At 50.6% G+C, this 15,448-nt stretch overlaps 4 protein-coding genes across 4 annotated transcripts; 2 read left to right on the top strand and 2 right to left on the bottom strand.

Annotated features, from left to right (window-relative positions):
* Positions 1–4,471: 4,471 nt before the first annotated feature.
* Positions 4,472–6,223, bottom strand: CC1G_00897 (hypothetical protein; the record flags this gene model as incomplete). The annotated part of the gene is made up of 4 exons (XM_001831298.2): positions 4,472–4,477; positions 4,768–5,051; positions 5,108–5,790; positions 6,195–6,223. 4 exons carry the CDS (start codon positions 6,221–6,223, stop codon positions 4,472–4,474), a joined length of 1,002 nt encoding a protein of 333 aa, XP_001831350.2.
* A 1,383-nt stretch (positions 6,224–7,606) lies between these two features.
* CC1G_00896 (hypothetical protein) lies at positions 7,607–8,153 on the top strand (the record flags this gene model as incomplete). The annotated part of the gene is made up of 4 exons (XM_001831297.2): positions 7,607–7,695; positions 7,747–7,770; positions 7,890–8,019; positions 8,109–8,153. 4 exons carry the CDS (start codon positions 7,607–7,609, stop codon positions 8,151–8,153), a joined length of 288 nt encoding a protein of 95 aa, XP_001831349.2.
* A 2,970-nt stretch (positions 8,154–11,123) lies between these two features.
* CC1G_14830 (hypothetical protein) lies at positions 11,124–12,162 on the top strand (the record flags this gene model as incomplete). The annotated part of the gene is made up of 3 exons (XM_002910805.1): positions 11,124–11,184; positions 11,250–11,634; positions 11,913–12,162. 3 exons carry the CDS (start codon positions 11,124–11,126, stop codon positions 12,160–12,162), a joined length of 696 nt encoding a protein of 231 aa, XP_002910851.1.
* Positions 12,163–12,484: 322 nt separating this feature from the next.
* CC1G_00895 (nucleus protein) lies at positions 12,485–15,279 on the bottom strand (the record flags this gene model as incomplete). Its single annotated transcript, XM_001831296.2, has 13 exons — positions 12,485–12,532; positions 12,589–12,748; positions 12,806–13,275; positions 13,345–13,452; positions 13,514–13,618; positions 13,678–13,831; positions 13,891–14,006; positions 14,063–14,173; positions 14,241–14,414; positions 14,491–14,673; positions 14,725–14,965; positions 15,016–15,135; positions 15,206–15,279. 13 exons carry the CDS (start codon positions 15,277–15,279, stop codon positions 12,485–12,487), a joined length of 2,064 nt encoding a protein of 687 aa, XP_001831348.2.
* Between the last annotated feature and the right edge of the window lie 169 nt (positions 15,280–15,448).

Below are 15,448 nucleotides of genomic sequence, written 5' to 3'. Positions count from 1 at the left end.
ACCAAGGAACCGGCACACTTGAATGACAGTAGAGCTCGACATCCTCGACAACACAAGAAATCCCGCCCGGTAGTGGGAGGATCTATGGCCTAGTAAACCGAGGGGATAGCTTGGAAAATTGTTACGTTGGACGGCAGGGACAGGAACATACCTGCTTTGATTTATGTACCCACCCAGCACTCAAGCCCCGGCTAGATCAACCTCTGTCCCGCACCATTTGCCCAATAGTTCGCGACACGTTGTCGATGGCTGGCGACCTAGTACCGATGGGAAAATCAGAAAGATGTACCTTGCATCGCAGGGACAGGAACATATGTGCTTTGGTTGGTGTCCATACCCAGCACCTCACACCATCGCAAAGAGAGGCCGGGTCTGCATGGGTACCGGTACGGCCTCTGAACCAGACAGGTGATGGCCTTGAGAAGCACCGCCGAAACATTCGTGGAGAAATGGGACCATGCACTTGAACGTACACCAGAAACAACAGAAGCAAATCGAGCCCCGAACTAGTCCGGCGCAATCGACCTCTGTCCGATAGGACCACAGAAAAAAAGAAAGCGAGCCTCCCCTGCCAGAACCGAAGGCACCCGGATGGTCAAGGACACTTGGTATCCAGTAACCGCTCTGGACAAGGCAAACGGAAAAAGGGCCCCTCCCGAGTTGCAGGTGCCTTCACCGCAGTGTCTCGGGAGTCTCGAGCTGTTCCCTCTGTCCATCCGTATTGCTGTTTATCCAAACGGATATTGCCCCAGAGCCAAACCATAGGCCAGCGCCGACAGACACAAAATCGGATCGGTAAGGGGAGCCACAACGTGCTGGGCGCAACTTCAGGGCGGAAGAGACGTGGTCGTACGCAATTCCAGTGTCAGGGGGCATTTCAGGGCTTGTGGTGAGCCGTTGTAATGGTTGTACTGATCTGTATAGCTGGGGGTGGGTTTAGCTGACAGCGAAAAAACCTTGCAATGTATACATCTTCTCCCTAACCCAAGTTCCAAACCGTAGCCTTCTCTTTAGCTTATGGCTTGAGTGCTGTCGTGAAAGGAGATGGAAAGTAAAGGGGAGAGTCCGGGAGGGAAGACGTGGCCTCGACGCGATCGACGACGACCGTGGCGGAAGCGAAACGGACTGTGGGGAAAAATATCCGATCAACAAGATTCTGCGCGCTCGGAAAGATTAGATTACATACATAGATTGCGTTATCTATCTACGTCACATGTCTTCGGTGCGTGACCCGACTCGGAACGGCCATGCCGAACGGATCACCGGGCGCTTATTTCGAGGCAGCACCTCTTCTTCGTCTTCATTGTGAACATAACTCTAGAATATGGAAGCCTAAGCTTAACAATTACGGGCTCAAGCGCATACCATAAGCGGTAATATCTCGGAATCGGAAGTCTGGTAAGTTCAGCCGAATTTGACACCAGAGTTAGAGAGTTCACAAACAGAGGGAATTCTGATACATGCTTCCTGGTTCCTACGATAGATGTATACTCAGTGTGATGATCCCAAATCTGTCTCTGTTACCGAAGTAGCTGCGAGGAGGCAAATTCTATCGTGTCAACATTCTCTAACATGGTTTAGGATGCTGGACACAAAGTTTTCGATAATTGCTTCACCGCCAGCTCGGTATACTGTACATCTATGGAGATTTCAGGTGCCCTAAATTCTATATTCCAGACACATGCATCTGACATCAGCGCGATGATGTTATTTTTTTCACTGTTAGTAGAGGTTTAAACGACCGGTGTCATTTTTAGCGACTGTGTTTGTTTGGAGGAAGAACTTGGTTATTCGTTAGAGAAAATTCGGCAGTTCGCGTCGACTGTAAATAATCAGGCAGTCAATTAGATATTTATCCACTTCTCCCGGGCAGACCCAGGCTCCACCCTCTCTAATTAGGAGAACAGTTGAAGTGGGGAATGATGTGGCTTCCGCCGATGATGTGAAAGGAGCTTCGGCTGATCCGTTATCTGAACCTCTCTATCTACCTCCAAAGAGAACGTCGGGACGTGATATCACAGTAAGAATGCGCAGCAAGTGACCTGCACACAGTGTCAAAGCTAGCCAGCCCATTAAGCCGTCCTTTAGGTTTACCGAGGACATATCTTTCAGTTTTTACAAGTGTATTCTATAGCTATTGCCTAGTCTCACTACGCGAGACTGCCTTCCACCTTGCCCTCGCTCTTGGCCTCCTCACCTTGTTGATTAGTCCTTTGAGCCTTCCCTCTTGGAAGGTGTTTTCACCCATCAGTCGATATGGAGTCACTTGGCGCCTCTTCTGAGCTCATGACGTGTCGGATTTTACCAAATCCAGCGTTTACACGAGCGCCCACATAATGGGTCCACCAAGTCGGTTGCCAACACACTTACCGCGAAGACGCGCGAGACGAAATCTCGCATCCGTTGGGAATGGATTGGATGGAGATCATCACTTCAGCATCCAATGATTGGAATTGTGGAACACCTGACTTGTCAGAATGCCGTAACTTTAGAGTGCATATTTAGGAGGCCGGCCCCGAAAAGCCCAAAAGAGGCGCCCAGGCTCCGAAGCACAAGGAGTTGACAGTTTTCTTATTCGGTTGACGCACAACGCCAAAACTCGACATGTGGGCCCAGGCTCTGCAGGTGGGAACTCGATTAAACGTTGATTTTGGAGACGTGATTTGTAGGAACACCGCGACGCAGAAAATGCTTGCAAAACTAATTCCTACAGCAGTTTAATTGCTGCCAAGGCCCGAAAGAAGGGTGTTACCTTCAGCAAGGTGGCAGATTGCAGGAAGCTCGATCCACCTTCGATCTGGACAGCTACTGTATTGAAAGGTCGAAGGGATATGGGAATCTGAACAAGGTTTGCGGAGAAGGTTCGAAACACCGTCGCACGGAGAAGCTGAGGATGCGAACAAGGGAAAATGGTGATTTCAGAAATCCACAATTAGCTATGCCACGGTGTTTAGTCTCATCATATTGCCAGTGGCAGCACCTTTTGTATGTGAGATGACCGCACTTGCACTGTCAAATCTCTTTTCAATTGTCAGAAAGATCCCCGGTGTTTGGAAAGCCTTTACTCATCTTACGACATGGCAAAAGACCAGAGCGGTGCTGAAAACGCGTTAAACATGCTCCCTGGTTTCTGAAAATTGCCTCGACCTTGCTGATGTTCTGATAAGCTCGATTTTTGGATTGCGAGACGGTGCAAGTACCTTCGAGCCGAAATGAAAGGACGCGATCAGTGTCAGTGATGATTGCAGAGGGGCTGCCTGAAGGGATGGCGCGTTACTGGTTGCCGAATGACTGTCCTTCGCGAGGTCCTCCAGTGCACGTTCGCACATATACAGAGAGATTCCTTCCTTCAGGGGCCTTTACGTTCAGTCAGGGTTCAAGACGTGCCAACACATACATAGTGAGTTGACGGAGTTCTCTACGACAAAAATAGCCACTTCAACGGATGTCTATATTCCTGAGAAATTTTAAGGTGACAAACGGTATGTGTCACGGAAGTACACAGAATGTGAAGAGAGAATTGAAGAACCCATCAAGTGTCAGGCTGAAGAAGCACGCGCTGGATGTCACCCTCTGCCAACTCTCTGCCTTCTTCCGAATCTTCGTCCCGTTGCGGCACTGACTTCGATTTTTCACTTGGTCGCGAAAATCTCCCTTTCGCACGCGAAGCCCCAGTTACGTCAAGACCTGGTGCAGTCCTAGAGAAAGCGGATCTGGATTAAATACAACCACTCACTGGTCGACTCGGTGAAAAAGATTACTCCAACCTGGATTTCACCTGGTATTCAGCGGCATTTCAGCATTGGTCGACTGGTCACCAGTACTCACCGGCACCAAGCGAGGTCTCAGCCACGGTTCAGCGATCGAGTTGGGTCATTACTATCAATCTTCTAAATGGACTTGTCAGAACTTCTGTCGAAGAAGCAGCGGATGTTATCACACTAATTAACGTTGATTTGGACTGCGTACAGCAGCCGAAAACCTAGACCATGATCAAAAGAGGGGCTGAGGTTACCAATTCAAAAAACAGAAGGGCAGGGTACGCTATTCAACGGCACAGTACATAGGAGGGTAGCCAGTATGTTGGGGATGCAACAGGTGAATGTGGGTGGGAATGTGTTCTACTAAATAAAGTCAAAAAAAAACTACAGTAGACGGATGTACATACCAGTGGGTAGGTGTGAAAGACGTGCAACAAGCAGTAGATTGTAAAACAGCAAGACTGAGAACTCGAAAGCATGTGAACAACAATGGCAATATAAATGAAATGGAAACGAGGAAGTCGATAAGAAGGCCGAAGATCGAAGATCGAAACGGGTGGAACGTTAGAGGCTGGAACATAGGTACCGCAAGTCGAAAGGCCAGAGTTGAGGAACTATCTTAGAAACATTGATCGTCCTGAAGCTCGTCGCTGCTAGGAGCACCAATGCTCGCGTTCCCTGTACCAGGGCGAGAGTTGTCTTCGTAACAATCATAGCTATCGCCAGAGTATCCGATGCTGTCCTGTGAGAGAGGAAATGATTGGTTTTGATACGACGCTAGCGGGGTAAGGAGTGTACTGTTGGGAGGTAGCTGGTTAACTGTCCGAGGAGGTGAAGGTGGCATAGGGACGGAATGATGACGAGAACCATCGGTGATGGTGAGGTGCGGAAGCTGGGAGCGGTGGAGATGATGAGATGGGAGCGACGAAATGAATGGGTCGGGCAGGCCCCTCGATGGCAGAATGCTCCCTTGCCATGACGGGGGAACAATATCTCCGTAACGCACGGGATCATGGTCCATTCCAGCCTGGTCATCCCTGTGATGTGACGAATAGGAGATGGGATGCATGGAGTGTCCCATAGACTGGGTTGCGCCGAGGGAGGAGGGAAATTCGACTCCAGATTGGTGAAATGAGTGACTCCGTTGGGAAGAATGAGAGAAGGCGAAGCGAGATCCGTAGTCAAAGTCTTCGTGATGACTGCTGAAACTACTGCGACGGAGACTCATCGCCATCTGGCTCTCTGCCTCTTTCTTTGCGGCTCGCCACTTCTTCCGAAGCTCTTTGAACTCTGTAGGGGATGTGTAAGGTTCTGTCAGAGTAAGGAAAGGGGTGTAGGATGCCTACCACTTGGACTGCGCTTGGGGCCATGCTTTTGCATCGTAACATGCGCGTTGAGGTGATTGAGGGTGCCGTATGCCTTGGTGCAGTCGGGCCATGAACATTGGTAGAGGCGTTCGATTTCGTCGTAGCGGCGTCGAGGGCGCTTCTTAACCGCGTTCCCGGGAAGCGCAATGAACGAATAATTCTTGCGATCGACTTCAGATGGCATAGGTCCACTGACGCTGCGTTGAGGCATTGAGAGTTTGGGGAAGGAATGAGGGAAAGCAGGATCGGTGGTGAGAGGGGCTGACGACGAAGATGTCCCTGTCCCTGGAGGAGACGGGCCATAGAAATTCTCGCTGATAGGAGAATAAGGCAGGCCGGAGCCCGAGTTGACTATGCCTCCGCCGAAGCTGGTTTGCAAAGGCGACACAGCGTCCTCAGACGCTGAGCCGAAGTAGCTGGTAGAGCTATCACGATGAAGCTCGGGGTCGGGTTTCCAGTCTTGGTGGGAGGACGGCCGGTCATAATGCTGTTGGCGAAGATCTCGGAGGGACCCCGTGCTCGAGCCTCGCTGGAGGGAGGAGGAGGGGTAGTACATGGAGGAGGAAGGGCGGGTATTGCCAACGTCGGAGACGTTGTACGCGAAGGGCATGGCCGATTGGTGGTGGGACGAGTTCATGGAGGTGTGGTAGGTGTGGGCACCACTGAGTACGGGTTCAGACATGCGCCTTTGATCCAGGAGACCCCCGGAGTACTTATCCATCTGTCCTATGCGTGAACGTCCCGAATTAGGGTTTGAGTCTGTGATTGTCCGATCAACCCCGGTATAAAGCGGTTCGAGAATATGGGGGAAGCGATCCTGCGAAGGAGGGGCACTTGACGGTTGAGACAAAGAAGGTCCTTGCTGCACGTCAACTGGAGATGGGGAGTCGGAAAGATAGTGGCCACTCGCGTCAGGATTTCTTAGCCCTGTTGGGCTATTAATAAGGTATCCGCTAGCTCGTGCGCTGGATGCGGAGGTGTATTCCTGGGCCTGAGGCTGGTAAGCCGAGGCGGTCGACGTATCATAGATTTCCACCGGAGATGGAACTGAATCGATGGAACTGACTCGTTGACTGACAATTTCGAAGTTGGCATTGCCAGTATTGTCCTGTGGCGAAGTTGGAGAAGGCATGCTGGGGTCGTCAATGGGATTATCGGCCGGGGAAGTTGACCGAACTGGCGAGAGAGAAGAGGATACGATTGTAGAAATGTCCGGATAATAATTAGAGGATGGCATAGACTTTGGACGGGTGGGGTCGACGTGATGGGACGAGCACTGGGCGATATACTTGGGTATCTGGAGCTGGGGATGGGCCAGCATAGTCGAGTTTGTCACTGTAAAGGGGCTGCTGGAGCAGTGGGTGGAGCAGCGACAGGACTAGACGGAGACAGGGCAGAAGGCTGCCAGTGAGGAGAGCAGGGACGACAGGCAAAGACAGTAATGGTGCTGGTTTTGAGAGCAGCATTAGAGACTTGTCAATAGGCGACTGTTCAAGCTTCCGCAATCTCGATCCCGGCGTGACGTGACTGCCCCCCTCTTCTTGTTATTAATTACAGTGCACGGTAATGCGGGGAAAGTACCGCAAATGGTCCGAAAAGGGAGCTTTTTTGTGAAGATCTGAGCTGCCATTGGGCCGTTGAATGGATCACAGCTCTCCCCATTCAGAACTTCGCTGAGATTCGCTTTCAGTCCCGAACAATCATCAAAAAGAAATAATATCATATCAGCTCCTTTTTCTAGAATTCCATACCCGTCACGAGTTCCGTCAGTTTCTTTGACCTCCACCGCGATATTCTTATATTCACTTGCTCTTCTTGATTTCCTTCCGCTTTGATTGTCGTTCTTCTGCCCGTATCCGCCAGCGCTCTGTTCGCTTGAGCACCCTCATCGAACCTGCCCCTACTGCGGTGGCGAAGGGAAAGAAGTCCCAAGACTTTCGACCGGTTTCTGCGCGATATCGCGGGCCCTCCAAACAGACTTGCTGGCGACTGAGGTGATGGCAAGGTGGCCACGCCAAACAAACAACCCGCCCGATCTCAGATTGCCCATCACACACCCCCAAACTCTTGAACTTTCCCATCTGCTATTTCGCGACTGTTTTGATCCACCACAAATCCTTCCGCTGGCCCCAAACCGCCTATAGCAATACGTACTTGTTCGATATGCCTCCGCCTGGGCGGGGTGCAATAACTACTATGACCTCTGCTCTGCCTTTCTTCTGAGTCGTAACCGCTGGGAGCAAGCCGGACTTCATGTGTCCTGCTACGAAACACACCGAGACAAGTGGCAGATTCCATACAGTCCCTCAGAAACCCACAGACTGCGGCCCATGGCGTGTCCAGCCTATTTTGTGAAAGGAGAAAAGAAGATCTTCGCACCTGGCACAGCGCCCACACATAATTCCCTCCCTTCCGGTGATCACGCGTATGTCTTGCATACATCTTTTACAGTTTACTTAGTCGAGCAACCATTATGCAATGTACAACGTTTTGCGGCGTGGCCTGTCCCGCAGGTCGTCCACAACGAAGCGTAAAACAGATATGGTGGAAGGCGCGCAGAAGATAATGTAAAGGGCCCTGACCACATACACATGCTGCGAGCGCCAATCCCACTGTAGCACGAATAGGCAAATAGACGAAAGGTGCGTGCGAGGAAACGGAGACCTCGTCAAATCGCTATTCGGCCGGTTGCATCGGATCTTCCCCAAAATCCTGTTCCTCTCATCATCTGCCCAAAAATTAACAATACAGTTCACTTCAGGTCGTTACCGGTGGGTGCGCACAGTGAGCCCGGATGGACATGGGCAAAGGGGATCGAGGGGCAATTCGAGGGTTCAAGGTGTCCGAACCCAGAGACAAACACTCTTCCCCATTCTCCAAGGGATGGAAAGGTACGTCGGTGGTGCACCGGAAACCTACATGCCTCCCACCTCCTCGGCCAGATATGCTCAACCTTCAAATTGCTCTGGATGGATATAAGCATCGAGTCTCCTTCAATGCGAATGGATACGGCGGCTCCCAGTAACCCCATACATCTCCGATGATACCCATCCGTCCCACAGAGACCTGAAAGAAGCTTTTGCAATCATCTCAGTTTATACTTTCTCGACAATAAAGAGGGCAACTCAGGAGCATGAGGCGATGGCGGGGAACCCAGGCCCGGATCGGGGGATCGGGAGATAGGTAGGGAAAGCGTAAGTGGTGAGCCCACCAAAATAGGTGAAATAAATATCAATAGCGGCCGTCCCCCTTGCGACTTGGAAAACGGAAGGTACAACTTGAAGTAACGCAAGTTCCTCGACCCTTTGTACAAGCATCCAAGAGCCTCATGATACGACCATCAGAACTGTATTTCTCCTCGGATGAAGTTGGCCATTTCCATGGGATCGATGTACTCTCCCTGCTCAAGCCTCGCGGCACTTCGTTAGCAAGTCCTTATTGTACACACACCAATACAATCATAGCCGAATTCTTTACGAACACCATCTCGGGGTAGCGTAACCAGCAATACTTGCGAAAGACTCGCATTACGCTCCCAATTCTGATCCTCTGTTGGATGCTTCGGATCAGGACATCTATGAATCCGCCGAGATAGAGAGTCTAGTGAGAGACGTTTACATACGATCTCCAACAACTCCGAGTGCAAGGGGATTCGGAAATGGGTTAGAAGAGAAATGCAACCATCGCGGGAGCGCCACGAGATTGCACGAGCGAAGAAATGGATGTCTGACTCTTTATGCGTCTTGGCGCATCATTCGCGTGATGCTTCGAGGGCTGACCGAGATTTGAACTTTGAAGTGACAGAGGGACGATAGGTGTACAGTAGCGTTCATTTCCAATCGACTTGTCGCCACCACTGTAAACACAGGACAGAAGAGGACAGTGGCAAGAGACAAGGATCAAATGATGCGCCAAGGCCAGTTAAGACGATACAAGCGAAGAGTGATTTATTGGACTGACCATGAGGGTCGTCAAGCACACCACGAACAGGGTCATCCCCACGTCGCTTTTGGGCCAGGGGTAGAGCATAACGCGTCAGAGAAGATCATCCTACTACCAGAAAGTATTAGTCGAGCAGCGATAAGGAACTTTCATCAGCCAAAGTTTCAAGTCTCCAAAGAGACCGCTGAATAAGAAAAGCAATTTCAGCCGGGACGCTACGTGACCCACAAGGTGGTGGTGAACTTGCAGATTTCGGAAAGAGGTTAGACGCCAGTAAAGTAGTACCCGATTGCCTATTCGAAACGGTTTAAGCGACTAAGCCGTCGAAATCGTGGCTGCTTGCTTTCAAGGGTTAGATTCTTCCTAAAGAATTGTTGCTCCTTCCCAGTCGTCAAAAAGCCCCGGCGAGTGATGGGAGAGCGGAGCTAGTAGCGTCGAGGAACCTTCTGGTCGTACTGAGAAGTTGGCCACTGAACCGCTCCCATCGTACCGAGAGTGGTGAAGATCTGCTAGACCATAAAACGGGATACGATGGGTTGTCACAAATTTGAATGAAGTTGAATTAACAAGCCAGATAAACGTCGAAACCCTGAGAAGCGGGAGAATGATCAGTGTTGGAAGGACAAGCAGAATGTCATGGCCATTGTCAGTCAGCATAAGGTCTTAGCTGAGCAGTGTCCGTGACTAGGGACGAGATCACGTTGGCGATTGTAAAGCTGGTGGACACAGTAAGTTGGTTGTTATATCGAGGGTCCAAGAGAAGGCGTCATCGAGGGTGGTGATATTCAAATTCGCTTTTCAGGTATTCGGTCCGTTGAATTGAGGGACAAGTGAACAACAGGAGTAACGGTGAACGCCTGCGGCATGGCAAATGGAGATATTTCCTGTTTGTGAAAATAGGATTCTGAATGTGACAGGCGGGCAAGGCACAGGCACAACATGTCTAAGAGCGGGCGCTTCGTGTGATGATAGGTGATTATGGCATATGGAGAGTCCTCCTTGAATTTCGCTGCAAGGGACTGGTCGCAGAGTATCTTCAGAGAAGCTGGGGATCACCATTGGCAGTCTCCGATTTCAATCGGATGTCTGCTTGGTGATTAGAGGCAGCGCCGAGAGCGGGAACGTGAGGGACGAAGCAAGTCGGGGTTGCAGAGTTGGCGCACATACACCAGGCCACAGGAACACACTGAGAACCGTGACGTCCAAGTATCGCAGGAATCACGATGTGATTGACATCATAGCCGAGTTAAGGATAAGGTGGAGGCGAGTCCGGCTTGTTTTAGGACCAGTCCAGATCTAGCTAGTGAGGGTCATGCGGGCCATTCAGAAAGAAGCTTTCCCGTTTGTTGCCACTGATGTCTCTGTGACTGCGGCAGCGCAGAATGGAGTGACAGGTGGGCATCGGATTGTCACGCCGGAGCCTACAAGCGGAAGACCTGCGAGCTCGGAGAGGATGTGAGGTCAATAAGACAGAGGAAAGCAGCTCTGGTGCACGGCATTGGTGTTTCTGTGCCACTTTCGAGGACAAGAATACGATTCGTGTGTGGGATATATTAGTTGTATGAATGCTCGCGAGTAACGACAATCAATATCACTTGCCGACAAATTAAGCTGGCTCCGCAAAAGAAGCGCCTAAATTTCAGTATCCAGTGGGCGCAAACAAGTTCTTCGGCGATTCGGAGAGATGGACGATTTATTGGACCGTTGTATTTTCGTGAATTGAGATTTTGAAGGGGGGTCATCGAGTTTCCGTGAATCTTCTGGTGACTGTTTCGCGTATTGGAGAAAGAGAAAGATGGAAAAGAGGCACTGTGGCGACAGAAGATACGAACGCAATATAAGGGATCTATGGCGCAATTGACCAAACCAACAAAGGAAAAAGGTAGCGAAAGGTCAGCAGTTTGAAGGAGGACATTGAGGAGGACTCAGGACGAGTCTCAGTAAGGTGGCGGCGAATCCTCACGTGACCGTCATAAAGTACATGTGACCATGTGGGTGCTTGGCGTGAATTCAACGCAGCGAAATCTCAGCCAGAGCCATATTGAATTGCAGCATGGAGTCCGAATTCGCGGTTTCTGCAAAACGGTTTTCTGCTCGTTTGAGTGCAAAGAAAGGTCCGTTTCCTGTGTCGTCTCATTGCGCCGCCCGTAGGTAATTCAACCGTTTGTGCGGGCATTAGACGTCCAGCGGTCAGCCCGCCACAGGCCCAGGACCGAATCAGCCACAACGGCACAACCAGCACACAGCGAGCTCAGAAGACCTAGGCGCGGTCCGTCGTCTTCGAAGCCATACGACAGACCGTCAACTCCGGCAGTTTCGTCCTCCTCGGTGGCGCTGCCGAACCCGAGGCGATCTCTCAGGATATCCCCCTCTGAGCTCGTCCGACGCGAGAACGCCTTGCTCGCTGCTGAGAGAGAGGTCCAGCAGAAGAAAGAAGATCTGGCTCTCCAGATCGAGGCCCACGAGAAACAGCAGCACGAAACAACCACATTGCTATCCCAGCTTGCTGAGAGGGACGCAGCCACCGCACTCGCCCAGTTAGAACAGCACTTTGTCTGTCCATTGTGCGTCGGTCTTCCCCTTTTTACTGGTCAGGAAAGGTCGGGACTTATGCGATATACAGGTGCTATGACATTGTTTCTGCGCCCTACACCATAAGTTCGGCCAAATGCGGCCATACGTTTTGTGCAATTTGCATTCTAAAGTGGTTTTTCTCCCGCTTGCATCCACCGTGCGGAAGCTGGCATGAATCAGTCGATTGTCCTATCTGCCGCACGCGGTTTATAACGACACCCGAGGCTACCCCACGCCCAGAATTCACGTTTCCTTTCGTTCCCAATAGACTTGCCGCAGCAGTTATCACGGGTTTCATCGACAAGATTTCAGCCTCGTCCGTGAATACCGCGATGAAAGTAAAGCGGGAAGAGGATGAGGCGCTACTGGTATCGGCATCGAAAAGACCCCAAGGAAGAAAATGTTCGCGGAAGGCCAAGTCGGAAGAGAATGAAGAAGAGAAACCGCGAACTACGGAAATCGATGCTTGGAGAGAAGGGGGTGTCTCCAGGATCGAGTGGCACAAGAAGGAAAGGTAATCCATTCTCTCGGCTTCCCATTCACTCCATCTAATTTACATATCTATAGGGAGGGGAAAGAAAAGATGACTAGTTTGCTCCAGCTGTGGCGTAATATGCAGTCCGACGATTTCATTGAATGGAAAGAAAGACTCGGCGTTTGACCGCTATCGAGTATCTGTCGACGCCTTCTCTCAGCACGGACAATACGAACTGTAATATGGTTTCTTCAGCATGCATACCCAGTAATACGCCATGTAACATAGTAATCGCTTCAAAGCACGGACAGTATTGTAGCCTCATGTACTAATACCCTATTATGTCACACGACCTCTTTCAATACCTACAAATAAAAACATCGTTCCTTCAGAGCACGCATCCCAAACAGATCCTGAATTGCATCACAGTCAGGCCGATGTTTAGAGTAACAAGGCAACGACATCGTACCCAGTCAGAAGGCGTCACCCACAACTCGGAGACACTCTCCATTTTCGCGAGTACAGTCGCGCCTTTCCATGCGAGCACCCTCGGATCGACTTCCTTCGGTGGAGGAATGATCTGTACCTTCTCCATGTTGGGTACCAATGGGGTAGCGATTGCCTGTAACCTGGTGAAATCGCGATTGGTCAGAAACGGGTAATCAACCAAACGTACATTTACATACCTGCTCTCGAGAGCATGCGCCATCCCAGGAATCAGAGCAGTGCCTCCAATGACCAGCACGGCCTGAAGATACTTTCGAATCTTATCGTCCCCTCCAGCGGCTCGTGCGCTATTGAAAATGGCAACATCCAACGGCAGCTTGCTTGCCTCGAACAGAATGTCAATTTCTTTCATTGGGGCCTCGGTGACCTGCACCTTCGCAGGTGGGGGTACATCCGGCACAGGAGGTTTGGTGTCGTCATCGACATCGATGATTTCAATCGGTGCTTCGGTAGTTCCATTCCCCGCAGGTGGTTTAGAAGATACTGCCTCCGGCTGGTCAACCGACATTGCCTGGGGATCCGACGATTCTTGCTTGGCATTGGCATTGGCTGGTGCAGATGTAGATGCAGGTGGCGGCGGAGGTGGAGGGGTCGGGTCAGCCTCTGCTAATGGCATCAAATGCTGCGTGGAAATGACCATCGCTTTCGTCTAGCGACCAGCGCGTGTAAGCTATTGTGAACGCAAACTAAATGATGAAGAACTCTAAAATCTACATACCACATTGTCTGTCGGGTGCGAAATGATATCTTCTGTCACGTTCACCGACAGAGGCTTAATTCCCTGACACTTGCCATCGAAATCGATCACCCGAGGTTCAAAAAGGCACTAGAATTCAACGCATGTGAGCATTCAATATGAAAGCCGTTGGAAACCAATTTATCAATACCATAGGAGCCAAGATGATCTCGTCGTATGCTCTTAGACCATATTTCTCGGTTGGTGCGCCTGGTCTCCGCACGATAAAGTCGTAAAGATTCAACGCGACATCGCTCTGTCGGAAATCATTAGTTAGATCACAACAGCGAAACCTACGCGGAATCTGAGGTTCACCTCCATGAGGGTGCATAGCCGACCTTTGAGGTCTTCTAAGACCGCCCAATCGTAAGAACGATTCAAATCAAGCGTTCTGTAAGGGAACTGGATGCGCTGAAGCAGGACGTGCAGAAATTCCGTAACATCATCTCCACCCATATTGAGTGATAACCTAGCAGAAGTTGTTCGAACTTTTGCTTTCAGAAAAGGGTTGGTTAAAGAACTGCTTACCTGGTGTCAGGAAGCACCAGACCCTCGTCCACGCATGCGATAGTGGTGATCTTCGAGCCGATGTCCACCACGCACGCGTTCGAAATTCCAGCTCCGTAGGTAGCCGCAAGGGAGACCTGATAGTTTTGCGAGTTAATGAAATGAAACGATAAGGATAAGGCCGCGGACGAACCTGTTGTGCGCAGATTTGCTTAAACCCCATGACCTTGATGAGTACGGTAACGAGGTCCCGTACATACGCCTTGTCGTAGAAATCGGGAATCACCAACACCACAGAGTAATTCTACCATTTCATATGAGTTGAAGCTCGCTCTCTCTCTCGCCAGTTCCATGATGAAATCGGACACTACCTTGTACTCTGACCGCGGAATGTTGAGTTTTTCTTGCATTCCATGATCAATCAACGCCTCCACATCGTTGAGCAACATCTGAAGTGAGTCGTAATCTCTTAAATTAAACGTTGACGCATGGAATGGCCATCGAATGCTGTAGTTGAAAGCTTCTGGGTTTCCTATTCGCAACGCCTTTTTGCATACAGGTTGTCAGGTTGATGTCCTTTATGGTTCTGTATAAGGCGAAACTTGCCTTTTCGCCCGCTACAACCTCATCCTGACACGATTCATCAATCCATTCAATGCTGTTCGGATCGGATGTTATGATTTCAGGCTTGAACTGCTCATTGAAGGTGGAAGCAATGGTAACCGCATTGGGCGTAACGCGCAACTTGTAGAACCGCATCCTGTCCCTCAGCGATACAGTGATAATAGCCAGCTTGGTATCGAACTGAGAACCAGCGAGTCAGCTTGTCTCCCAAAGGTAGTGGGATGGGCTCACCGAGTCGTTAGAAGCCGGTGTAACGTCGTATTCGTCCCCATTCTGTGGCAGAGGGATGGCAGGGAACTTGTCTTTGGACGAGCCAGGTCGGATGATGCAATTCTTCCTCTCAGGTTGCGGCGCAGAGTTCTTGTACTTGCGTCCCACAGCAGCTGGGATGCTTACCGGTGAGACGTCTGACGCCCGCCCGATTCGAATGAACCGCGAGCCCGGGTGAATCACGATAACCTGCGAACCGCGCCTGTCCAAGTTGTCGGCAAAACGACCCGGGATGATTAGGGCAAAGCTCACCTGCCATCCCCATGTGTGTCTTCAGCTGCTGGGCCCTTCCCCTTTGCCTGACTGTTTCTGTACCAAACAGTCTGACTTTCCGACTTGAGGTAAGTCGAGCTAACGTGCTTGGGATTTGGTCTGAAAGAATCTACCAAGTTAACCTATTGAACACCAATGTAGTCCACTGTCCAACGATATACCGACTCACACTAGAGGAACCTGAAATGTCGTGTATCGAAGGCCATTCTCTTCCTTTCGTGCATTTGGAATGCCGCGTGGCATGGTGGTAGTTGATGTTGTAAACCTTGAAGGACGTCGCTCACCGCGCGCTCGTTCATGGCCTCCCATCAAATTCCGTTACGCCAATTTGGGACAGGGGCTAATCACGCAGAGACCTCATTCCCTTTGAACCAATTAAATATTCTATTGATAATGATGTCCCAAGTGGAGA

The sequence above is a fragment of the Coprinopsis cinerea genome (genome assembly GCF_000182895.1).
Source record: "Coprinopsis cinerea okayama7#130 chromosome 7 map unlocalized cont3.7, whole genome shotgun sequence".
Classification (NCBI taxonomy): Eukaryota; Fungi; Basidiomycota; class Agaricomycetes; order Agaricales; family Psathyrellaceae; genus Coprinopsis; species Coprinopsis cinerea.
Note: the sequence above shows the minus strand (reverse complement) of the source record. Positions and strands in the feature narration are given on the sequence as shown.